This window comes from Patiria miniata, unplaced genomic scaffold (genome assembly GCF_015706575.1).
Source record: "Patiria miniata isolate m_02_andy unplaced genomic scaffold, ASM1570657v1 HiC_scaffold_17, whole genome shotgun sequence".
Classification (NCBI taxonomy): Eukaryota; Metazoa; Echinodermata; class Asteroidea; order Valvatida; family Asterinidae; genus Patiria; species Patiria miniata.
Genome location: NW_024037055.1, coordinates 10,689,670 through 10,715,626, shown reverse-complemented (window position 1 = coordinate 10,715,626; position 25,957 = coordinate 10,689,670). Strand labels below are relative to the sequence as shown.

The window sequence follows — 25,957 nt, the reverse complement described above, 5'->3', positions numbered from 1 at the left end:
TACTTTGGTTGCTATGGGCATAGTTCTTTTGGCCGTGTACAGAAAGATAGCAAAAATAGAAAGTATCATGTGACTTGCTCTCGGCCAATCAAGACACAGAATCTGTGGGTGAGGTGTTATAATAATATTTCCCATTCCCCATGGGCGGATAGTACTTTTTTGAGCCGCGGCATGAATGGGAGCAATAACGAATGCCATGTGTTGTGAGTTCCACTTATCAAATGACAAGGATCTGTATGTCGGAATATATAAAGTACTTTGGTTGATACGGGTATACTTTTGGCCGTGCACAGAAAGATAGCAAAATTAGAAAGTAACGTGACTCGCTCTCGGCCAATCAAGACACAGAATCTGTTGGTGAGGCGTTTATAAAAATGTATAGTTTTGGAAAGCCTAGCCATTGGATACGTGTGTAAATGTTGAACATTTTGTTTTTGGAAATTAATCCCCACTTGAAATTGATCTCAACTGAAACTGTTTGATAATGGATTTATGATAAGAAATATAGCACAAGTTAGGATTATAATTTGGATATTATAATTTTGTTTTTAAATTTAACCTCGGGGTACAGGCTAGGCCTGCGCCTGATACCCCAGCTCATCACTTGCATTGTATTGCATCATGATCATTGTCAGCGACATGAAGCCGTTTATACGGCTACGGTCGAGGAGCGTGAACGTCTAGTCTTGTGGCGTCAACCATCCAAAGCCATAGCCAAATGTGGGTAAAGGCTGTCTTTGATAAATAGGCCAAAAAATAGCGCCCTCATCATTTTGGCCCTCTTTTTTAGTTAGGGAAACCCGTACAACACGAAATACTATAAATACGGGAAAGTTGCACATCAGCTTTTGTCGATCTTCTCAGTTCGACTGCGGAAGGAGGAAGGTGTTCGTAAGGCATGCATTTCGTCAAAAGATTCCTAAAACTCCACATCGAGTAGTTCAAATAATGATAAAATTGACAGTTCAGATCGTATAGCCAAAAATGAAGTCGAGTTTGGAGTGATTTGGGACTCCTCGTAGCGTGTAAAAATCCACCTTTTTTCGACACTGCTGTCGAGGACAAAAAAGGAATTGCGCCACAGATTGAGTGCGTGTCATATATGATTACGTAGGCTGCTACTGACTGTATCGCACCATAATGGCGCTTCAGTTTCACGACTCCAAAGCCCCGATGCGGGATGTCAGACGCGTGCAGTTTGGTGTCCTCAGCCCCCAGGAAATGGTAGGCCTTTGGCTTTGTCTTGAATATTATATCTTATTAATCCTAAGTGCAGTGGCTATCAAAAAGTATCAATATCATTCATGTTATTCACGGCAGCTAACGCGATTTTGAATTGCTATGCCTTCATGTCCCTACGCGTATACGGCTACGGAACAGTCTGGTTCCCAGATTGAATCAGTATTCAACGTCAGGCCTCTTGCTATTGGAACCAGACAATTCAATTCAATTTCAATTCAATTCACTTTATTTTCCACATAAAAAAAAGACAGAGTTAAATATATACAAAATATGTGGATGGGGATCCCTAAAAAGCAATGCTTGTCGAGTAGAGATCCCCAGTTACAATCATTCAAAAATATACAAGTTACACACACAAACAACACATAAGGACATAACACCCGACATGAATATGGGAATAACATGCAACCCCGTGAAGAAAAGAAAGGAAAAAAAAAGAAGAGAAACAATTAAGTACTTAAAAATATTTTGCCAATAATTTTTTTTTGTATTTGTGCTTAAAGAGCGAGAGACTGGAGATATTTTTTAGGGAAAAATCAACCGAGCTCCACAGCTTAGGACCCTCATGCTTTACCATGTTTACAGTTGCCCTAGACAGCTAGACACATGCTAGAGACTGCAGTACGTGTGTGTGAGACCGATGAAATTCATAACCCTAACCGCACCTAAAGCTACAAAATACTACTAGTAGTAAACAGTAGTGTGCAGTACTTCAGCAAGTAAGTGGGCACAAAACACATAGTAGTTTTTGGTATGTGGTGCCTGCACACATAATGTTTGTAGTATTCTGTAGTACTCAGTTCTTTATCCCAGAGTAATGGCTAGGACGTTAGGGTTAAACTGTCTTGTAAAATAATGGTGCGTATCATAATTTTTTGAAAACATAGAACAAATCGAATTGGGTAAACTGTTAGTGTTAAGTTGATGCATGAAGGAGCCCAGCTGAAGAGAGTAAATGTCATGAACTTTTAGAGTATTGCAATTATAAAAAAAGTCAATCATTCATTTAAAGGGAATATACAACATTTGCAAACTCGAAAAATAAAACTACCAAGTTTTTACGAAATACCTTACTAGGATGTTGGTAAATGACAGTATCAAGCATCTTGTAAAATTATGGCACCTGGTGTGAAGTCATTTTCAAGAAAATGGTATTTTTGTAAACATTTCCAACGGTGGTCGGCCGACCAGCGTTGGAAAAACCTAACTATTTTTCAACTACTGCTCCAAATTTACCATTTTTTCAGTCCAAATTGTGTTTGCTATTGGTTACATGTTCATGAACGGGTGCAGGCCAGCTAGACTGGTTCCCCAATTTTCCATCATCTATAAATTGATCCATTTTATCTTTTGTGGAGTCAGGGAGCCAGACTACTTGAACATTTTTGTTTTTCTTGGTTTTTCCCAACCTTTTCGAACACAGAACTTCAAAAATGTCAGTGTAACAATATTTGATCTATTATACTAGCCTCTCAAATAGTTCATTTCTGAAAATTATAGCAAAAGCCAATGATGTATATTCCCTTTAACCGAATGGTTCTCACTCTCAGACGATACGGAAAGATTCCGATGTCTGGCCATCACTAATTTTGGAAAGATTCCATACTGGGCCGCCACTTTTTTTAAAGTGCCAAAAAGTTGCATCCTTCTTTTATGGTTATTTCCTCCACTTTCCCTTCTCTACTCGCACCCTCTCCTTTCCCATGTTTCCTTTCCTATTTATTTATTATTCAATCAGTCAAGTCTTGCACTTGTACGCATGCGCATACTATCATTTCGCTTGTACCGTACCCCCCGCGGCTGCGGCGCGCTCCAAAAATCATCGCTGGATCATATGCGTGCACGTTTCAAGTGTCAGGTTGGCTCAGTGCGGATAGGGCATATTTTCATCATTTTGGCCAAAAAAACGACAAAATCCAGCGATGTTTGTTCTGCGCATATTACGTGAGTATGTCATGAGGTTGGGGGCAAACTGTGCAGCGGTTCTGTGGGAAATGTCTGCATTTTGATGGATGATTTTGTACTTAATTAGTGTTTTGTGCTGAAAACAATTTTGCGGGGTTCTTCATCCATAGTTCTAGGAGTAGTCAGTCACTTCATTGAGAATCGAACCTCGGACACTTGCTTGAAAGACGAGAGTTTTACCACTAGACCACGTGCACGATCTATCACATTGCATTTGAATAATCTTTGAAGTATTTGAAGAATCCATTGAAATAAACTAAATATTCATGAGAAATTGAATATTCATAATGACGTATTGCACGATCATTGGCCGGCTCATGTGTTGTCACGGTTGTCGACATGGTCGGTGTCATGCTAGGCACTTAAGCTGAAAATTTGTTCTTGCTCTTTTGTTTTTGAAATGTTTACAGGATGAAAGGGCAGGTCAAAGGCATTAAAAACCTTTTTAAATTTTTGAAATGGCACCTTCCCTTGCAGAGATACGGACATTTTTGTTTCACTTTTTGTCAATGACAAATGAGTTGAATGTCAAAGGTCAATTTTTTTATTTTCTTTGTTTTAAGGACAGCACCGTGGAATTCACATGAAGAAGCACTTATTGGCTTATAACTTAGTTTAAATATATTTATTGCATGCACATGAAACTTTCAGAATATAATCAACATATGCCAAGCTGTCTTCTGGGCTCGTAAAATCAAAATAGTTAATTAGTCCTGCATCTTATTTGCATATTAATCAATTAAAATTAGCAAACTTGTGTGCTCCTAACAAGATATACGAGGTACACATTATTAAATATTCCCATAATGTTTAAGAGAAAGCGCCTTACTTGTTCTCATGTTCAAAAAGTCACAACCTTATTAATTACTATAATTGGCTCTAATTACATAATGTTATCAATCTGATGCGAAAGCACAGCCAAAGCTACGCAGGCCTGCATGACTGTACGAACACTGGAAACTTTCTATTGTAATTTCGAGTTGAATTCGGACGACTTTCGGCTGCCATTGTTCATAACCAGATAACCAGACCTATGAAGGTGCAGAATTTAACGTTTTGCTGCTATTAAGCAGTTGTAGATGGCATTGTGTGAGTGTAAAGTGACAAAATATTTGCAATTTCAAATTGATTTCCGGCTCCCCTAGCAACGGACTGTCCGTGCACAGACCACATGTGGGATGTGTGACGTTAATACGGAGGTAGTCCAGTATTTCCGTCACATTTATGGGACTAACCAGTCTCGTACGGTTTGTGCACAGGGTAAAAAGTGATGGCCAGATATGGGAATCTTTCTGACATGTCTGACTTTATTTCCCTTTCAAAATAAAAAAATCCCGTTAAGGCAATGCCACGGATTACGAAGAAGAAGATGAATTCTAGGCCTAACCTAGACCCACTAAGTGGGGCACTAGAACTTACAAGTAGAACTCCTTTTCTGACGTTTGGGATTTATTAACTCTGTCGTAGTACTTGCGCCCCACTAGGAATAGAACACAATCTCAGTTTTAGAATTCTCAGTGTTCACCACAAAAGTTGCCAAAAATCACGCAAAATACTTGACAAAAATACCTTTGAAAGCATCTACTCTTCTCCATTTGTCAAAGATGAAGTAATGGGCTTCATTGATAGGCCTACTCCTGATTATTTTTGGGGTTGCAAATCCGTGAAATATAACTAGTAAAGTGCCAATGTGTAGCACAGACATCATACAGCGAAACGTTGATTGCTGTGGTCTAACACATTGTCTATGGACGTACATGTACATGTACATGCAAACATGCAAAGCACAGGGACACGACTGTGACCAGCTGTTAATAAACAAACTCCATGTGCAGATCAGGGGGATGCACCAACGACTGTTTCATGACAAGTCAATCACTGCACCACTGTATATCAATATCATGTACCTTGGCATGCACGCATGACGAATGGACAGTGGCCATATGCTGTACACTCTAATTGGACGGGGCTGGATCATGTTGCATAGATCATGGCCAATTGAACAGGAACTTAAACAACGAATATATTGCTTAATAATTAATTTTGTGGGGGGATTTTTTTTCATTGATCATGATAGCGGCAAGAGACCGCTCGTGCTGTCAAGTCGTTGTGCGGGCAGGCGTACTCTTGTACCGCACCTTGTCATGAAACAGTCATTGGTGCATGCCCGATTCTTTATCGACAGCAGGTCATGGCCGTATCACTGCGCTTAGCGTACATGTTTGTATGTACGTCCATAGACAATGCGTTGGTAGATCACAGCCATCAACGTTATTGAATGATCGCTGTATGATATCTGTGCTATACTAGTTGAATTTCATGGATTTGTAACCCCAAAAATAATCTTGAGTATCATTGAAGCCCCATTACATCGTCTTTTACATGTGGAGCTAGTAGGTGCTTTCAGAGGTATTTTCAGAGGTCAAGTGTTTTGCATGATTTTGGCAACTTTTGTGGTGAACGCTGAGAATTCTAAAATTGAGATTGCGTTCCTAGTGGGGCACTAGTATGACTACGACAGACCAAAATCCTAGGAGTAAAAAAACCCAAAAAACAGCGTGGTAGTTGTTTCGAATCCCTATCCCTGGCACGGTAGTCAAACATGTAGGGTTCTGGTTGGAGGGATAGGTTTATGTAATATAGATTCGCAATGGGTTTTGCAGCACCGTAACGATAGGCATACATGTAGCAGTTTAAAATCATTTTTACGGCTGCCGCAACGATAGCCACTAATAGATCAGATACTGAAGGAAGAATGCAATTTGTAAACGTTTGTGTGTTCGCACTACGCATGTTTATGTGGGATTGTGAATGTCAATTCCCTTAAGGCCAAACAAAAAAAATTGTGTGTTTACGGTAACCCGACCGACCTGGAATTTTTTCGGCCAAATTGCCGACCTCAAACTTTTTATTGCCATTTTGAAGGTTGATAATTGACAAATTTCAAACATTTCAAGTACTTTTAATTATTTGCCACGAACAAAAAACATTTTCCACACTTGAATCTGACCATGATTTGACACAAACATACCTGTGTTAAACGTGCGAAAATCGCGACGATCTCAAAACTGTATTAAACGTGCGAAAATCGCGACGATCTCAAAACTTGAATTCTCAAACTACGAAGTACGATTATTTTTGCACAAACGCATCGGGGTACGCCTGGCTGGCCGACGGACAGCATGGTTCTAGCTCCCCACGTACAAACGTGCGTACTGCGTATCGGCCTGATACGCTGGAATTGCGGCCGGCCCGATACGCCGACAAAAAAATGGCGGTCACATTTTTTAGCCCCTGATACGCACAATATAATTATTATACACGCCATTAAAATGCACAATTTGATCGTTACATACGCCATTATTTCATCTTGACATGCAAAATCTTGACCAAAATCCTGTTTTTCTGATGCATGTGTGATCAAAATGCACACGATGACGTGTTCTGTCGACCACCAGCAGCACCCAGCTAACATACAGCATGGTACACTTGTTCCCTTCGCCAGCTAACGGAATCAATGCTATGATGAAGGACCGGAACCAGTGACTACTGCCTCTCTCCGGTCCATACTTCGTATCATGCATACAGCATGATGATGTAGTGGGCCGAAGTTGGATCGTAAAAATATTACCAAATAAACATCGCTGGAGAAAGAGAATTTCTGCGAATTAATTCACAGAACGTGATCTTTACTTTCTGTGGATGTGTTTTCCATTAAAATGACGAGATTGCAAAGCTCGAACTTGTGGCGAAACATCGTAGCGTGTTTCTGCAGTAGTGCAAGATTTTCGGCCACGTGGGCCGTGAGTTCGGCGCGATGTTCGGCCAGCCAGGCGGAATGTTGGCGGTGCCAGCGGCCGTGATGTATGTTAAGCATGAAGTGGAATCACCGACCTCAAATATATTTTTATTTAGGTGAGGCAAGTTTTAATCACGTTTGATAGCCAGTCTTGATAACGTTCGTGGCGCAAATGAAAATAATCCAGGCACAAAATAAACATGATTCCTTGCTCTTTAGTACGAATGATGCTCCATTAATCAGCACCCCAAGAAAATTGGCGAAATAATTTTCCGACCTACTGACGCTATTTTGAAAGGCATGTAATCGGAAGCAAAAGTTGTTTTTTTCTCCACCTTAACCCTAACCGCCCTGAATCCTCCAAAATCCTTTTTGCAAATTGGAGGAATTTGCAGGATTGAGGTTACATGGCAAAAGTGCGTTGCTGATTTCGGAGTACACACTGTGTCAAGGTCTTGGGCCGGACCTTGTGTTGTTTATGCTCATCCGTGCATAAATTTAGTCCTTGATTATACTTGACAACCTCCGTACTGCTCCAGGATGTCACTGCCTCTGCCTCAGCCTATTGACAGTCATAGCCGGAGGATTTTGCAGGATTCAGGCAGTGGTCACCCCTCCATGGACCATATTCAAGAAATAACGGAGGAATTTGCAGGATTGAGGCTATATGCTATTTTTCCATGGGGCCAATTGGAGGATTTTGCAGGATTGAGGCTACATCCTAGCAAAAAGGCCTAGGGAGTTAGGGTTAATTTCTTAATTTGAAACTTACATGTTAATGTAAATCATACTTTTCTAGTTAGGAAGCAATGAAACACAGGTTGTGAAATGTTAATTTTTTCTAAGTTAACAATTTTGATTTTTTTTCTTTAATTACAAAAATATTAGTGACCTACAAGATCTCCTCTGAATTTCAAGGACAAATCTTAAGATAAAGACCCCCAGATTTGCTCTAAAATGCACCAGAGAGCTTCTAAAGTTCAAACATTTTCGGGTTGTTGAATCACAGCAAATCTTCCCCACATGTTTGAAAAAATCCTGGGGAGAACCCTGGCCGACGATACAAATTAATTTGGATTGAAATGTATCGATTGAATATCTTCAATGCTTGAATAGTGGTTTTATACAATTTTTTTGCGAAAGAACACGCATGGGCATGCAGAACTGAAATGAAAAAAAAAACCCTACGAAATAAAATTATTTTCCTACCTACCTACCTGGATTTTTTTCAGGCCGTTACCGCAAACACACCATTTTTTTTGTTTGGCCTAACTTACATTCATATGACCTGTAAGAGTCTATTGAATAATGACGATAACTTTTTTGAAGTTGAAGAGTGCATTTTGATCTTGTTGATACTGATCATGTTTGTTGACAAATGTTGAAGCTAAATAGCATGACCACCATATGACTATGAGGATCTGAAAGTCAATCAGAAATTCTTACGTAGTGGGCAGAGATACATATGTGTGTGGGGAGAACCCTGATAATGATGGAGCAATGCAACAAGGATTGTTCAGTTTTAAAGAATTTTGTTCAGTATAGATTCATTCATAAGTTGCTCAGAATAGTCTGAATTGTAGACCTAAAGATTGTTACACAGAATTCACTCTCCACTTTCAGCGTCGCATGTCGGTGGTAGAGGGTGGCATCAAGTATGCTGAGGTCATGGAAGGTGGCAAGCCCAAGCTGGGTGGTCTGATGGACCCTCGTCAGGGTTGCGTGGACCGCGCCTCTCGCTGTCAGACCTGCGCCTGCAACCAGGTGGACTGCCCAGGCCACTTTGCCCACATTGAGCTTGCCAAGCCTGTATTCCACCCAGGCTTCCTGACGAAGACTGTCAAGATCCTGCGCTGCGTTTGCTTCTTCTGTTCCAAAATGTTGGTGGACCAGGTGAGAAACAAGAGGAGGGGGCCCTCTGTGTACACACAGGGGAGAATATACCACAGGGGAGAATATGCAAAATACTGCTAACAACTGCATGGAAAGATATCATGGAGTTGCTGAGTAGGAAAAACTGCCCAGCAAATGAATGACGTGCTGACCACCTGTCATAAGCACATGTCATAAGCTGCATGAATTGCATTACATTTTGGCTTATAACCTGTTTTTGCACAGTAAATATTTCCTGTCTCATGCTGAGCAAGTTTCTTTGCTTAGAAATGGCATTGAATAGACATACATGTAGGTCATACTACATGTATGTTGTGACATATTTAATTGAAATTTAGTGTGCATGTAACAACATTCGTATTAAAGAGACAGAATTTTAATACAAATAGACAAAGCCTTGGTAATTATCAGTGCTTACCGTATATCACATGTTGATTTGAGAATTGACATTGATTTCTGTGCATATATATTTTCCTGGAAAACGAACAACCGTTTTTGAAAATTTGACATTTTATGAGAATGGTTTGTCCAATGTAAATACCCCCCTCCTCCCAAAAAAGTGTCAAAATATGCACTACACATTGAGGACTGGCATGAAGAGAAAGTCAATGCTGGTGAATTGGAAAAATGTAGGAGGTGTGGGATTCTGTGTTCTACCTCAGTTCAAAATGGAGCTTTTTTCACTACTGCATGATTTCCAGAACCACCCCAAAGTCAAAGAGATCCTGAGTAAGTCCAAGGGTTTCCCTCGCAAGCGCCTAGCCCACATCTACGATGTTTGCCGGACCAAGAAGATCTGTGAGGGCGGAGAGGAGATGGACCAGACTTTCAATGCCGACTTAGCCAAACGAGAGGGGGAAGCACCAGAACCTAGAAATCAGGTACAAACCCCAATGCAAATAACATATCAACATTTATATCACCCATACATGCCTTGCCACCGTCAGACTCATAAAATCCAACGTGCTCAACAACCAGGTGGCAGATTTCTTTGAAAATAATGTAAGATCCTTCTGAAGTCCCAAAGGGACAACAGGGCCTTGTGAATATAAGTCTGAAAATACATCCCAAACCAACTGTAGGGTATTTGTTCATTCTTAGTATTGAATAAAATTATTGAATACATATGGTTTGATTAAAGAAATGACTTGAACCTGCAATGCTCTGAAGCCTTACCATATTGGAGCCTTGCTAACTAAGCTATTCATATCCTATAGTTTGGCAGTTTTACATGTAGTTCATCAAGTGATACAAATCAGATGCCATAAACTTCTATGTGCCATGTAACTAGTGATGTGGCCACAAAGTCTTGATACAAGCAACATTAGCAATGGTATGACCTATTGAAATCAGGTAGGGCTCTTAATACAAATAACCAGTATTATTGTTGTAGAGCATTTTCATGGTATTTGTCCCCCCAATTGTAATTTCTTGCCTAGGGTCATGGTGGCTGTGGAAGGTACCAGCCCCAGATCCGCCGGGCTGGACTGGACCTGACAGCAGAGTGGAAGCATGTCAATGAGGACACGCAGGAGCGCAAGATTGCCTTGACAGCTGAACGTGTCCATGAGATCTTCAAGCGCATCTCAGATGAGGAGAGCTTGATCCTTGGGATGGACCCCAAGTTCACCCGGCCAGACTGGATAATCATCACAGTCATGCCTGTCCCACCGCTCTGTGTCAGGCCGGCTGTAGTCATGTTTGGCTCAGCTAGAAATCAGGTACATGCAAACAGTTCTTATTGGTTTTATCAGGGATCCCCGTAGTGGCAAAAAAAAGAAAATAACTTAAATGGTGGACTTTTCCCTGGTATGCAGTTTTTGTTTTATACAGCAAGCCTCCCATACCATTCAAAATCCACCAGCTGAACTTGGAGAAAGGAAGATAGTACCCAACTATTAATTTACTATTGTCCTTCAGTGTGATACCACAAACAAAAGGATGTACCATGGGGGTCCTTGCGCAGTACTAGAATTAGGTAGATTTAGGAGGATTCTCAGCCAATAAACAGCATTTTGAGTTTATAATTCTTTACAACTAAAATCGCTATACAACATAAACCAGTATTATTGCAGAAGTTCACACAATTTTGCACATTAACCCTTACTCTCTGAGGGTAGTTTACTGCATGTCAGTTGGTTATGCCAATGCCCTCCAGCTGCAGTTTTTTGGCAGATAAACTATCTTGACAGTGAAGGCTCCAATTGGCAGGAGTTGGAGGCCCTGGAGGGTGCCTGATACTGACCAGCTGGGGGCACTCACTTTGTTATCAGAGGACTCTCATTGTTCTCTGTGGCATGTATTGGAGTGCCTGTCCAGTTACCCTTGAAATGACATGGCAGATATTGGAGGGCCATGCAAAAAACATAGGAGATTTTCTTGAGGCACATATTGGCATGCGTTGGAGGGTCTAGTAGGGTAAGGGTTAATCAAAATTTGATACTGTTTCTGTCTTATCAGTCTTTTCATACATACATGTCAGACCATCAAAAAAGATTTATGTAAATGTTCACATACTTTTGGCATGATTCTGCTGTCAATTGACAGTTCAAAGCAACATTCATTGTTCTGTTTTTACCCCTCCCTCTTAAAAATATCAGGACGATCTGACACACAAGTTGGCGGACATCATCAAGGCCAACAATCAACTCCAGAAGAATGAACAGAATGGTGCTGCTGCCCATATCATAGCTGAAGACACAAGGATGCTACAGTTCCATGTGGCTACACTCTCTGACAATGAGCTACCAGGATTGCCTAGGGTACGTTTGCTGATTCTAACAAGATCACTCCTTGGCAATCCTTGTCTCTCCCATTTTTGTTCTGAGAGGTTATTGTTAAGACTGGATTCTTCAGAACTGGAACCATACATTTGCAATTGCCTTATAATCAGCATTTTGAAAAATAAATGACTCACAGTGTGAATCTGACCTTGGTTCACTGGGTAAGTCAGTTAAATGCAGCGTTGTGCTTTTAAGTATTATCCCAGGCCACATGGCATAATATATACAGGTTGCTTGTGATATGCACCTCTTAAACATAGGTATTGACACTTTTGAGAGACAACCGACAAAGTGCTAAAAGCTCAGTTGCTTCTTTGCCTGTATGGATATTAGTGATCCGCAGGTAAAATCCTGCTTCAGTCAATTTTTTTTTGTGGTGTTATGCCAGCTATTGAGCTTCTCATTGTTAAGAGAAATTTGACTTTAATTTTTTGTTTTCGATAAAATAGGCCATGCAGAAGTCCGGGCGGCCCCTCAAATCAGTCAAGCAGCGACTGAAAAGCAAAGAGGGTCGTATTCGTGGCAACCTGATGGGTAAGCGTGTAGACTTCTCAGCCCGTGCTGTGATCACCCCAGATCCTAATCTGTCCATCGACCAAGTTGGAGTGCCCAGGACTATTGCTCAGAATCTGACCTACCCAGAGATCGTCACACCCTTCAACATTGACAAGTAAGCTTTAGCACAATATTTGTTGAAATTATTGAATACAACTTTGAAGGAGAAGTTTTTTTAGTGGTCGTTTTTTAGTTTTTTATTTCAATTACCCACACTTGTATATGAATCGTAACTCTTGTTTGATGAGGAATTATGCTGACTCCTTATGATTCTGATTGAATTCCGATGCTGTGCAGTAACACAGTTGGGGTTTTTTTATATCAGTAAAATTGGAACGTAAAGTCTGTCAAGTCAGGCATGATACTTTCCTATTTATATGGAAAGAGGCTTCACCTTGCCTGCTACGCTGGGGAGGCAGTTTTGCCACCTGTTGCCCGCTTTGCAGGCGATTTCCACATTTTGTATTACAGACATTACACTTTGGGGTTCTGCAGGACACAGGTTTTCCCTTTAAATAATCAAGCCAAGATAATTTTTGTTTAGTATTTAGGAGATTTAAGAATAAAACGTTCAAATGTGGTAATGAATAAGAGTCGGTCATGGGCAGTTTTTTCCTTCGCTTTTGTCGTTGACTGGTATTGCCAATTAGAATGTCAATGAAACAATTGTTTTGTTGTGTTGCAGGCTCCAAGAGCTGGTGCGATTGGGTCACAACCAGTACCCAGGGGCTAAATACATCATCCGAGACAACGGTGAGCGTGTAGACCTGAGATTCCACCCAAAGACAAGTGACTTGCACTTGCAGTGTGGCTACAAGGTATAAATCCCACAACTTCTCTTTAATTTAAGTTGATATGTTCCTCTCAATCTCCAGTGAAGACCAATGTGTCTGCTTGGTTCTGCAAAATGAAGTCACTTCAATTGTACGTAGAGGGTGCTATTTTTCATGCACGAGTTCCTGCATAATAAAACATACACTTTGAACTTTCTGTGATTGGTATGGATTCAAAAGGCATTGGCATTAAGATTTCCCGTTCATGATGAGATGCTGATGAGATGTGATTGTCACAGATTGATTGTTTCAAAGAATTGTAATGATGTATTTCCTTATAACACACTCGTTAGTGTTGGGGTTTAATATAATAACTCATTTTGACCAGGATAGATTTCTTCAGAATGAGAATATCATCCGTAATGCAAGTTGCAAAGATTTGTTGTCATTGTATAGAGGGTGCTCTTAGTTTTCTTCACTAATTCTCTTATATTTAATTAAAACGGAGAGTAGAAATTGACACTTCTTGACATGTCTTTTGCTTGAGAGACCATATTTCAATTTCAACCTTTTTTTCATCGCCATAAAAAACTTTGGTATTTCCCCTTTTTTAGCATCATTTTGAAATGGATGCAAAGCAGTGATCCTAAATGAGTGCAAAATGATTGGCTCTAAATGCCAACAAGAATGGAATCATTCTTGAACTAAATTTGGTTAAAAATTGTATTTATTAATTGTCCTTTCTAAGGTTGAGCGACATCTTCGGGATGATGACGTGGTCATCTTTAACCGCCAGCCGACTCTCCACAAAATGTCCATGATGGGTCACCGGGTCAAAATTCTCCACTGGTCCACGTTTCGTCTTAACCTCAGGTATTTAGACTTAATGTTGCTCAGATTTTAATAAGTCTAAAATTCTAACCTCAGACATAACAGTAACAAATTCATGAACAGTTGTAAGAATGTGAATATTGTTGTCGAGGAAACATTTGAACTGCTAATGTCGAACATTTGTAAATTTTGTGGAGCTGTCATTGTTCATCCCGTTACTTGTGACTGGACTTATGAAAGGACTTGTGAATGGACTTATGATGACTCGACTACAGCACTGCTTTGTTGTCAGTTAAAAAGAGGCCGTTAGATAGGGGGAAAAAGTGAAACAACGAAAAATGGCACTAAAATGTTTTTAAAAAATAAATCAAAACTAGATGTGTAAAATTAAGGTTAGTAAATATGGCCTTTGGTGAGGTTTGTGTTGCTGTGATGATACACCTAGCTCGCTTTGAGTCCTCAGGGGCGCTGAAGAAAACAGCATGTTCCCTATACAAATGCAATCTGAGCAACACATGCACAAAGATTTGCTAGAGAGAATGAAATAGACCATGGTACCCATGATATGATGTCATTTCCTGATTGAACAGTCGCTGTAAAACGGCTCACTGGACATAATGTAGTAAATATCGTCAACATTTTATGTACCAATACTTGCAATGATAAATACTTGCAATGATAACGCATACTTTGATAAATCGATGTTAGCTTATAAAGCCAATGAGAGTGGATTGCATGACCCAAGCACACAATTTTGTGAATACATGTTGCAACATTTATGCATGTATTTTTTCCCTCCCTCAGTGTCACAACTCCTTACAATGCCGACTTTGACGGTGACGAAATGAACCTGCATGTGCCCCAGTCCATGGAGACGCGGGCTGAAGTGACTGAGATCATGATGGTACCCCGCCAGATGGTAACCCCGCAGTCAAACCGACCTGTCATGGGTATTGTGCAGGATTCCTTGACAGCTGTCAGGAAGTTTACCAAGCGTGATGTGTTCCTACAAAAGGTGAGGAGGAAGGGTGTGATTTCCTTCATTTCATTTGTTCCTGCTTCTGTATTTGCAAAGTAGTAGAAAATGATGGTTTTTGTTAAACCGTGAGGAACCATATTAATTTAGCAGAGATGCACTCTCAGGACGTGCAGCAGCCCAATGATGTAAAACTGTTTGCTGATTGTAACGCTGATCTTTCTATGGCATTCATTGCCACTCCAATTTTTTTCTGAGGGCTGAAGCACGTGTAGGAAAAATGTGAAGGTGATTGTATAATGGATGTTCCCTTATTCCACAGCACTAAAGCATTATTGAGCAAAGAAAGGAACATGAGCTGCAATCGAGTCAGTCACAAATCAGTCATAACCAGACCACAGTAGATGAAGAAGCCTTTTTTCCACAGGTCAATTAAATAGCTAGTCACTAGACTTGATGACTTGTGGTTGACTTGTGATTGACTACATTAAGACTTTGCATGGACACTGTTCTCTGAATATTTTCTTTATTAGGAGGAGCTGATGAACCTTCTGATGTGGTTGCCCAACTGGGACGGCCACATCCCCCAACCGGCCATCATCAAGCCCCGCCCCATGTGGACAGGCAAGCAGATGATGTCGCTAATCATCCCTTCCAACATCAACCTGATCAAGGCTCACAGCACTCACCCAGATGAGGAGGACCGGGGTCCTTACAAATGGATCTCTCCTGGAGACACTAAGGTAAGGGATATCTCTCAACTCAGAATGCAGGCAACATTTCATTTGGAATACCACCTATATTAGCTCTGTTTGTGCAATGATGGAACTGATCACCAAATAAACAACATCACCAGCACCACTGGATAGGGTGGTTGTTACAAGCTTTACCACCTGCTGTAATTGGGAATGTTAAGCTGTTTCTACTGAGAATAGATTGAGAACACTTTGCGTTCCCATATGCATTCCCATATGGGTATATTTGAAATGACGGTTACCCATATGACATAATCTAGTAATAATGGTCAGTGGATTTAGACATTTTTTGAGCTGGAGTGAAGTGTTGATACCTGGCTATAAGATATTTTAAAAGATTTGTTTCTAACTGCAGACTCTTAACTTAAATTGAAATTCAATGTGTTTTCTTTTTCCCACCACAGGTGCTGATCATCAATGGGGAGCTCATCTCAGGCATTGTTTGTAAGAAGACCATCGGTGCGTCTGGGGGATCGCTGGGTCACGTGATCTTCATGGAGCGGGGTCATGAAGTCACCCGAGACTTCTATGGCAACATCCAGACAGTGGTCAACAACTGGCTACTTCTGGAAGGCCACAGTATCGGTGAGTATATTCACAGTGTTCATGTTGACTCTGAGGTGTGGACATCGTGTGTGGACAATGATTGTAATGTAGTTGAGGTGGAGTATCAGCTATGTTCACATTAAATGGATACAGTTAATGTGCCAGACAGGTCATCAGTTGTTGTCTTACGTTATTACTCACTACAGTGCACTAGTGTGACAAGCTAAGTAATATATCTGTTTGAATGGCATCTCTGTTAATTCATTGTGCATGATGTTAAAACAGACTGAATCACTGAACATGTTTTTTCATGATTGTTTCAAACTTCAAACCTTGTATAAATAAACCACAATGTTTCTTGTTGAAGATGTGGTCAATCAGGCCATTTCCCAAATGGCCATTTAAATTAAGTTGATTTTGTTTTGTTCACAAATGTCACTGAAAGTTGTGAATTACTTTAGATTGGGGTGGAGGTGTGGAGGTAATTTCAGAATCGCCTCAGACATTCGTGACGTCCGCTGTTCCAGCAAAACTACATTTGTGGATTTGTCATTTTTTTTCACATGTAGAGAAATACCCATAGGGCAGCCTTAATTGTTTAAAACCGGGCGGTTTAGTGAATTATTGATAGTAGTTGATGGACATTGAGTGATTTCTTAGATGGCGGGCCATTTTTGCTTTCAAGGTATTGGTGACTGTATTGCCGATGCACAGACCTATGATGACATCCAGAACACGATCCGCAAAGCCAAACAGGAAGTCATAGATGTCATTGAGAAGGCCCACAATGATGAGTTGGAGCCCACACCGGGCAACACACTCAGACAGACTTTCGAGAATCAGGTAATGGGAAAGAGATATTTGATTCTCCTGAGTGGACAAGTTACAGATGCAGTTTCTTCACAGTTTATTAGTATCCATCCAGGCACTGATGAACCAAGCACTAGATTGTTTCAGATCGTCTTTCAGTCGTGCTCTATTAGACCCTCTGAATCACTTTGATATTCAATAAAAGAGAATGTCTTGTGCTTATTGCAAAGACATTACTACAGGGATGAACAGCCATGGTGCAAGGAATGCAAATGAGTCCTCTCTACTGCACTGGTATCATCCAGCATACCCAGCTGACTGGCCAAATATTACACCCCAAGAGCAAGGGTTAACAACTGGAGTCTCTGCCTCTTGTTGGCTATGGATGTGAATAATGGTTCTCTTATGAATCCACCTAATGTTGGCTTAATTATGTTGACCAAGACTTGGTTATCATGTGCTCTCTATGTTTTGTGCCCAAGGTGAACCGTATCCTGAACAATGCCCGTGACAAGACCGGTGGTAGTGCCCAGAAGAGCTTGTCTGAATTCAACAACTTCAAGTGCATGGTGGTAGCTGGCTCCAAAGGTTCCAAGATCAACATCTCCCAGGTAAAGTTGGAACCCCTATGACCTCATGATGCCTTTCTGAGTCCTCATAACCCCTTTCCGTGATCTTTCTGTGACCTTCCATCCCTCTCCATTTTGACTCGCCATTTCCATATCCCCCACTACAACTCCATACCCCCCTTCTTCAACTCCATACCCCCTTCTTCAACTCCATACCCCCTTCTTCGTGACCTCATGATCCCTCATGACCTTCTTGGGCCTGTCATGACTTTGATAGCCCTTTCATGACCTTGTGAACCTTCCTCAAAACCCTCTGGGTCCCATCTCTGTGACCTCTTAATGGCCCCATATACTGAACATGAGTCAGCCACGTTGTGACACTATTTCCCCAGCCCTTTACCAAACTCACAGCACTAGCTGTCACAAATTCAACGTGAATGTAAAGATTCCATCCATTTCAGGTCTGCTCAAAGCTTTCATAGCTGATGTTTTGTTGCATGTTCTCCTTACCCTGTCCCTGCAGGTTATTGCCTGTGTAGGCCAGCAGAATGTAGAAGGCAAGCGTATCCCCTTTGGTTTCCGTCACCGCACACTCCCCCACTTCATCAAGGATGACTATGGCCCCGAGAGCAGAGGCTTTGTAGAGAATTCTTACCTTGCTGGGCTGACCCCCTCTGAGATGTTCTTCCATGCCATGGGTGGGAGAGAGGGTCTGATTGACACAGCTGTCAAGACTGCAGAAACTGGTCAGTAGATTTTAGTCATTTATATTCTTCTTTGACACTTGTAGGTTTTTTGGCTTTGGAGGTTTTGGTTGCTGTGATGATACACCTAGCTCGCTTTGAGTCCTCAGGGGCGCTGAAGAAAACAGCATGTTCCCTATACAAATGCAATCTGAGCAACACCCAACAAGGCAACAAGGAATCACGCAATTTTTACATGTGGGCTGTCTACCTTTTAAGTTTCTTAATGTCATTGTCTTTTACATAAGAACACAGTTATAACAAACACAACCATACCAAACATGTGACTAGTGAACATTCCATTTGGCTCCAAAAAGTTGTCTACAAAAGTTTTCTGGGATGTTCAACTGAAAGTTGCATTAAGTTCCAGTAAGTAATCTGTGGTGCCCATAATGTTTATTAACAGTGATGTCCAGCTGTACTAATGAGAGTTCCAAATGCATTATTGTGCATGTGGTATTGCATGTAAACAAGGGAGAGAAGGTGATTTAACTTGTTTCAATCTGGCTTCAATGAGGCAAGCACTTGGTGGCCCACTACCCACCTCCTGCCATCAAACCCTTGTCATATCCACTTCCATTCCACTCCCACCTCCCAACAACAGGTTACATCCAGCGTCGGCTGATTAAGGCCATGGAGAGTGTCATGGTGCGCTATGACGGCACACTACGTAATAGCAATGACCACCTGGTGCAGCTACGTTATGGTGAGGATGGGCTGGATGGTACCAAAGTAGAGTTCCAGAACCTTCCCACCCTCAAGCCCTCCCATAAGGCCTTTGAGAAACGCTTCAGGTTCGACTGTACCAACGAAAGGTGGGTTTTGCAAAAATACACCATACACACATTCGTACCTGTCACTTAGTTTGCCTATTGTGCACATGTATCTACTGGACGCCTATCGGCTTTTGTTCTGTAAATGTGATGTCGGATTTATTTCTTTTCTTATTCAATGACATGATCATTGTATTTAAATACATGTAGCCCTACTGATGCTCAGTAATCCAATTGTGTAGTAGTCTTTTAGCAAGCAGTGATTTTCATTGATCACTCTATTTCCTTGTTTTTCTTACAAATCTGAGTTGTCATGAATAAGCCAGATGTATGGAAGTGCAGCAAAGTATCTGATTGACACCTTCCCAATGTTTTGATTCAGTTACAGTAAGCGATTCATTTACACAGTGATTCAAGGGTTATTTGTATAATGAATGTTTTAATAGCTCTTTACTTTTTAAATGCATACATTATTCAAGTGTTGTTGAGCTTGTCTTACATACGCAGTGTGGACTTCCGAACAAAAGACGTCCACATAATGTAGGTAGCAGCGACGAAGTGTGGACTTGCCCACGTCCACACAGTGTTTCCCCATTTCTGGAAAACAGGTTTAGAGGCATTTTGGGTTAGGTTTATCTGTAGCAGAATGAAGAGAAACACTAAAGGGAATCATTGAAAAAAAATTGGGTTGTAAGAGTTTTCACAGTTTGAGAAAAATGAGTTTTTCCACTGGTGTTCCTTAACTACACGAAAAGAAAGGAAAGTCCACACTACGTATGTGAAACAAGTCTGTGTGTGCATGTGTGTGTTTTTGCAGAGCATTGCGCCGTACCTTGACTGAAGACATTGTCAAGGATGTAGTTGCAAATGCCCAAGTTCATCTGGAAATTGAGAGAGAGTATGAGCAGCTGAAGGAGGATCGGGAGGTGTTGAGGAAGATTCTGCCCATGGGAGAGTCTAAGGTACGTTGGAGGCTAGGCTTGTTGCAGACAAGGACCAGGAATCATGTCTCCACTGTCTAAAGGAATTGACTCCCTTTATAGTGGGCCAGCCAACAAGGAATTTGATACCCTTCAGACAGCATTTTTGGTAATAGCAGGAAACCATGATAGATCAATCAGTCATGGGATAGGGAAGAGGATGTGGGTGGAGGTGAATTTGGAATTATTCCAGAAGTCAAAGGTCAAATCTGGAAAAGGCTGTATGCTGGACGTTTTGGACTACATTTTTGTTATTTAAAGATATTTTTCCCAAAGACCAGTTTGTTTGATCCCACCATTGCCTGCATTTAGCTCTCTGTCTGGCTGCTGAAACAAAACATCCAAGTCACTCTACTTGTCAGTTGGTTGCAACATTAAAAAGAATAAGATATGAAGACCAAATTTCCGGATATAAGGAAGGGAAAAAATGAAAAACTAACCTGATTGATTATTGTTATTTTATATTTTTCTGCTGCATTTAGGTTGTGTTGCCATGCAACTTGGAGCGCATGATCTGGAATGCACAGAAGATCTTCCACATTAATACCAGGCACACCACAGACCTGCATCCACTGAAAATTGTAAAAGGTGAAAACAAATTCTCTTGATTTTTTGTCTCTAAAGACACATCTGCTAAATAAAATGCAAAAAAGAATAAACAAAGTTTTGAAATGAAAGTGTACTTCAAAGCAAACCCTTTGTATGCTAAATAATAAAGACCGTAATAAATTCGCTCTTTTCACGCTTCTGCCATAAGCATGCAGAGCCTTGTTCGGGCAACTTTACACAATGAATAGCCGGTTCAGTGATTCCCGTGGTGGGGTTCAGTGATACCCGTGTGTACCCGGGAATCACTGAACCGGTTATTCATTGTGTAAAGTTGCCAGATCGAGGCTCTGCATGCTTATGGCGGAGCAAAGAGGGAATGAAAAGACAGTTGTGCAGCTTCTGATGGCTCTATTAAACTTAGCCAAATGGTTTTCAAAAGTCAATCACAAAATTATAGCCCTGATGAAGTATGGAAAGAATGTCTATACATTGGTTTTGTTGAAAAAATTTAAGAGGTCAAATAAAAGAAAAGTGAATTGATAACTCTTTGTCACATTTTATTGCATTTGCAAATGAGGTGCATTGATTGTTAGAGAAAAGACATTTGCCTTTGCTTTTCTATTTGGTGTTCAAAATTTTGGGGAATTTTCTAACAAAAATGGGGGTTAGGGTTAAGATGTTCTTCATTTTCTTTTTATTGCATAGACCTGAGATATATTGATTTAGTCACATTTATGCTCCACATACATAGTTGATTTCTTTATTGTAGCTAGGAAGGCACAGTGTCCCCTCATCTCCACCTGGGTCTCATAGAAGAACAACACACGCATGTAAACTATTGTTTGGTTGGATTGAGGTTGAATCTTCAGTGTGTTTTTGTGGTTATTTCGCTTGGCAGGCGTTCGTGAGCTATCTAAGAATTTAGTGGTGGTAAAGGGGGAGGATCGCATCAGCAAGCAGGCCCAAGAGAATGCCACCTTGCTCTTCAACATGCTGCTGCGCTCCACGCTCTGTTCCCGTCGTGTCATCGACGAGCACCACATGACCAGTGAGTCCTTTGATTGGCTGCTGGGTGAGATTGAGACCCGATTCAATCAGGCACTGGTGAGTACAGGGTATGGGCTTTTGGAAAAGAGGGTTGATTTGGGGGGTGGGGGGGGGGGAGGGGGGGGGAGGGAGGGGGGGCAAGTGGCTTGCTTTGTTTGCAGTGTAAATGCAACTCACTTGACTTGGTCAGATGTTATCACTGGTTACATCATACAATACAAGCAATGCAAATTTTGCAATACTGATCATCCAGAGATTCCTGCACACACTATTGTACTTCAGATCAGGTTGGAGCACCAAAACACAAGTAGGAAATGGTATGTCAATAATATACAAAACTTAAGCAATTTAAGCCTGAATTGGAGAATAATGGGTCACAAAGTTTTTAGTTTTAGTGGCCATTGGGATTGAAAGGTGGAACAAAATGTCTGCATTACAACATAGTTTTCCTTAGATATTCTTAATATCTTCATGTTTTTCACTCAGTCTTGCTGAAAGAAAAGCATTCTACTAAGGAAGTGTTGTGTAGCCTTGGATTTAGATCTTTCCATGTGTAGACTTGTCAAGATAGTTCAGATGTCCTCACCTAGTCATTATTGTAATAGCCTTCTGTCACTAATAATTTAGGCATCCATGCTAATTGTTACCTTTTGCTCAAATAAAGCAAAGCGGTTTTATGTAATTATTGATCGAGAATAATGACATGTTTGTTTCTACCAGGTTCACCCTGGTGAGATGGCAGGTCCCCTGGCAGCCCAGTCCCTAGGTGAGCCAGCTACCCAGATGACCCTGAACACCTTCCACTACGCCGGTGTGTCAGCTAAGAACGTGACCTTAGGAGTACCTCGCCTCAAAGAGATCATCAACATCTCTAAGAAGCCCAAGACACCTTCCCTGACTGTCTTCCTGATCGGCCAGGCTGCACGAGATGCTGAGAGAGCAAAGGTAATTGAATACAATATCATAGATCCTAAGTATTGCTTCGGCATGCATTTATAATGCCACCTGTTTTCCACATTTGACATGTTGTGGCAAATAACATGATGCCAGTGCTGACCTGTATCTAAATATATACTTTTTTCAGTATGTTTAAATAAATTAGCATACAGCCCCCCCCCCCCCCCCAAAGCAAAGACCGTAAGGTTTTACTGGATGCATCCAGGTGAATCATTTTTTAAATAATGAAGTGAATGTTCTATGGGTCCTCCACCTAGACATGTTTTGTAGAAAAAAATAACTTAAAAGTCCTCATATTTTACTGTGCAATGTTCCAAAAGATGTTAATGCCATCATCTTTAACAATACTCTCTTACAAAATCTGATGGCTGCAAGTTTATACCAGAAATGTGCCAAGAAACGAGGGTAAACTTGTTTTGTAAATGTTGTTTTGGTTAGGATATCCTGTGCCGATTAGAGCACACCACCTTGCGCAAAGTGACGGCAAACACGGCCATCTACTATGACCCAGAGCCCCAGAGCACTGTCATTGAGGAGGATCAGGACTGGGTCAACCTGTACTATGAGATGCCAGACTTTGACCCTACTCGGATCTCCCCATGGCTGCTTCGTATTGAGCTGGACCGCAAGCGCATGACGGACCGTAAGCTAACCATGGAGCAGATAGCTGAGAAGATCAACGCAGGCTTTGGTGACGATTTGAACTGTATCTTCAATGATGACAATGCTGAGAAGCTGGTGCTGCGCATCCGAATCATGAGCAGTGATGACAGCAAGTTTGGCGAGGTGGGGGCAAAGGTTTTTTGTTGAAATCCGAAATGAAAGATTGACTATTTTTGTCAGATAACCATTATGATGGTGTACCTTTTGAAGAGTTACTCCGGAAATTATATGCATCATACTCTCAGTAACAGTGAACAGATAAGGATTGCACAAAGTGACCTAAATTGAAGTGGCTTTTAAAGGATGAATGGCAAAAGCTTTGTAACACCATAAAATCCACAAGAATGTTCCAGAAGATTTTGCAGGATTGAAAAGGGGTGAGCCCAAAGCTTATTATTAGAGGAAGACATTAGATTATTCAGGAAAGTTCCTAGCGATACTGTCTGGGGAGTTGGGCTAATGATATATGAATGTTGCTTACAGTGAAATAATTGTGAAGGTAATTTATTTGAAGGATAAATGTTTATTTGTATAACCCAACAGCACTAAAGTTGGATAGAATTTTGAATACTTAACCTATGTGGAATGGATGTCTTGACAGGAAGAGGAACAAGTGGACAAGATGGAAGATAACGTCTTCCTGCGTTGCATTGAGTCTAACATCCTGACTGACATGACACTGCAGGGGATTGAGCAGATCAGCAAGGTGAGCAGCAAGATTCAGCCGTTTAACAATAGATGGCCTAAGCCATCTTTCAGTGTAAGAGGAATAATATCCGCCAAACTGTTACTATAGTTTGAATTATCTTAGCTAGAGCTGTATGACATGATTATAAGCAAGGGTTGTCATAGGTAGCTCATCACCTATACATTGTTTGTAATGGGTGAAAATGGCATAGATAAAACTTTGTCATTCCAGAGCTGGAACTTGCCTGTGTAAGACTTGCCAATATTGCTAGATATACAAACAGTGTGTTTTAGACTTGAGAAATTGACATTGAATCCGCAACTATAATTAAAACAAAGAATAAATGGATATGAGATCGTACTCATATTTAAATCACAGAAGTGTTGTAGTTGAGATATATTTGATAGATCAAGGGTCATCACATGACAAACACAAGTCATCCAATCCCAAGTCACCTCACAAGCTGTTCATAATGAACTTTGACAATGCATTCCTTTATTATCTCTCATCCTTTGTTTCTTGTGATTGGACCTGTGAATTGACTAGTGATGTACTTGTGATCCATCACAAGTACTTATACTGACACACTGTACAGCAATGGGCGTATTGTCATAGTTAAAACAGCACTGAGGTTGTAACTCCCACTATGTCATTAAAGTGTCAAAATGACAGATGTGTACTGGCACTGTTGTGCACCATTGCTTAGTAGCAGCTATGAAAAGACACTAGTATGTTAAACTGATCCAAACTGAAGATGTGTTGCCATGAAAAATATGATGTGTGTAATAATGTACCATTATGTTGTTACCTATGGTGTATTTAAGTTATGATGGATTGTTGTGCTTTGTGAAGTCGACCCCAACCCCCAAATTTGATTGGAAACCGATAAGTAATAGTGAAAGCCCATCATATCATCCAATCTTTCTTGTGTACAGGTGTACATGCACTTGCCACAGCAGGACAACAAGAAGCGTATCATCATCACAGAGGAGGGAGAGTTTAAGGCCATTCAGGAGTGGTTACTGGAGACAGATGGGACCTGTATGATGAAGGTACTCAGTGATCCTGAGGTGGACCCTGTCCGTACCTTCTCCAACGACATCTGTGAGATATTCCAGGTAATTGCATCACTTTACTTTATCCCTAACCCCCAGACCTTTTTCCTGGGATGCATCCTCAATCCTTCAAAATCATCCACTTCCTCCATGTAAACATTGGATACAGCCTCAATCCTCCAAAATCATCTGTAATTTCTTGAATTTGTTCATTGGAGGGGTTCCTGCAAAATCCGCCAACATTCACTGTTGATACATTGAGGCAGTGGTGATACTATCCAGAAGCAGTGTGGATGATTTCAAGTATAATCTAGGCCTAAATGTATGCATCTCAAAGCATAAACAACACAGGGTACATCCTAAAACCATGACATAATGCATCCTCCAAAATCAACTACAGCCTCAAACCTGAATGTCCTATATTAAAAACCTCTGTTTAAGTTGTATTGTGACTCATTTGCCAAGATTAGCTCACCTATGATAGCAGAATCTTGATTATAGTTTGTGTGTTCTTGTTAAGGTTCTTGGCATTGAGGCTGTACGCAAGTCCGTAGAGCGTGAGATGAACCATGTCATCTCCTTTGATGGCTCCTATGTCAACTACCGGCACCTGGCCCTGTTATGTGATGTCATGACTGCCAAAGGTCACCTGATGGCCATCACACGCCATGGTATCAACAGGCAGGATGTGGGCGCTCTCATGAGGTGCTCCTTTGAGGAAACGGTACGTGACCTTTGAACCCTTCAGTCTCAACTTTGACAGGCATGGCTCCAAAATGCATATGATCAGCACATAGGGCTTAATTGTGCATGCGGAGAGTATGTGCATAACAATATCAACGTTGAACATGGACATTGACTGGTGTATGCATCTGTTGGTATTCATCTTATATGTTTAGTATATGCACAGTTTGACATTGTACTCCTTTGAAGATCTTAGGGCAGCACATTTACTTTTTAGATTGAATGTTGACGGCTATGCTCAGTATGCTGTGTTTGTGGGTT

General features: G+C 41.0%; 1 protein-coding gene across 2 annotated transcripts in view; it reads left to right on the top strand.

Annotated features, from left to right (window-relative positions):
• Positions 1-816: 816 nt before the first annotated feature.
• LOC119723807 (DNA-directed RNA polymerase II subunit RPB1-like) overlaps positions 817-25,957 on the top strand; it is a 32,119-nt gene continuing 6,978 nt past the window's right edge. Inside the window, exons 1-23 of one of the 2 annotated variants that reach the window (XM_038194678.1) lie at positions 817-1,224; positions 8,630-8,899; positions 9,601-9,780; positions 10,339-10,620; positions 11,500-11,661; positions 12,132-12,352; positions 12,923-13,055; positions 13,759-13,883; positions 14,646-14,856; positions 15,351-15,560; positions 15,977-16,157; positions 16,804-16,961; positions 17,411-17,539; positions 18,021-18,243; positions 18,845-19,055; positions 19,831-19,975; positions 20,476-20,581; positions 21,441-21,646; positions 22,310-22,534; positions 22,985-23,332; positions 23,811-23,915; positions 24,833-25,015; positions 25,473-25,676. In XM_038194678.1, coding sequence (XP_038050606.1) covers positions 1,141-1,224; positions 8,630-8,899; positions 9,601-9,780; positions 10,339-10,620; positions 11,500-11,661; positions 12,132-12,352; positions 12,923-13,055; positions 13,759-13,883; positions 14,646-14,856; positions 15,351-15,560; positions 15,977-16,157; positions 16,804-16,961; positions 17,411-17,539; positions 18,021-18,243; positions 18,845-19,055; positions 19,831-19,975; positions 20,476-20,581; positions 21,441-21,646; positions 22,310-22,534; positions 22,985-23,332; positions 23,811-23,915; positions 24,833-25,015; positions 25,473-25,676 — 4,302 coding nt within the window. In that variant the 5' untranslated portion in view covers positions 817-1,140. The remainder of the gene's footprint in view (positions 1,225-8,629; positions 8,900-9,600; positions 9,781-10,338; positions 10,621-11,499; positions 11,662-12,131; positions 12,353-12,922; positions 13,056-13,758; positions 13,884-14,645; positions 14,857-15,350; positions 15,561-15,976; positions 16,158-16,803; positions 16,962-17,410; positions 17,540-18,020; positions 18,244-18,844; positions 19,056-19,830; positions 19,976-20,475; positions 20,582-21,440; positions 21,647-22,309; positions 22,535-22,984; positions 23,333-23,810; positions 23,916-24,832; positions 25,016-25,472; positions 25,677-25,957) is intronic. The other variant, XM_038194679.1, reaches the window with a different exon arrangement.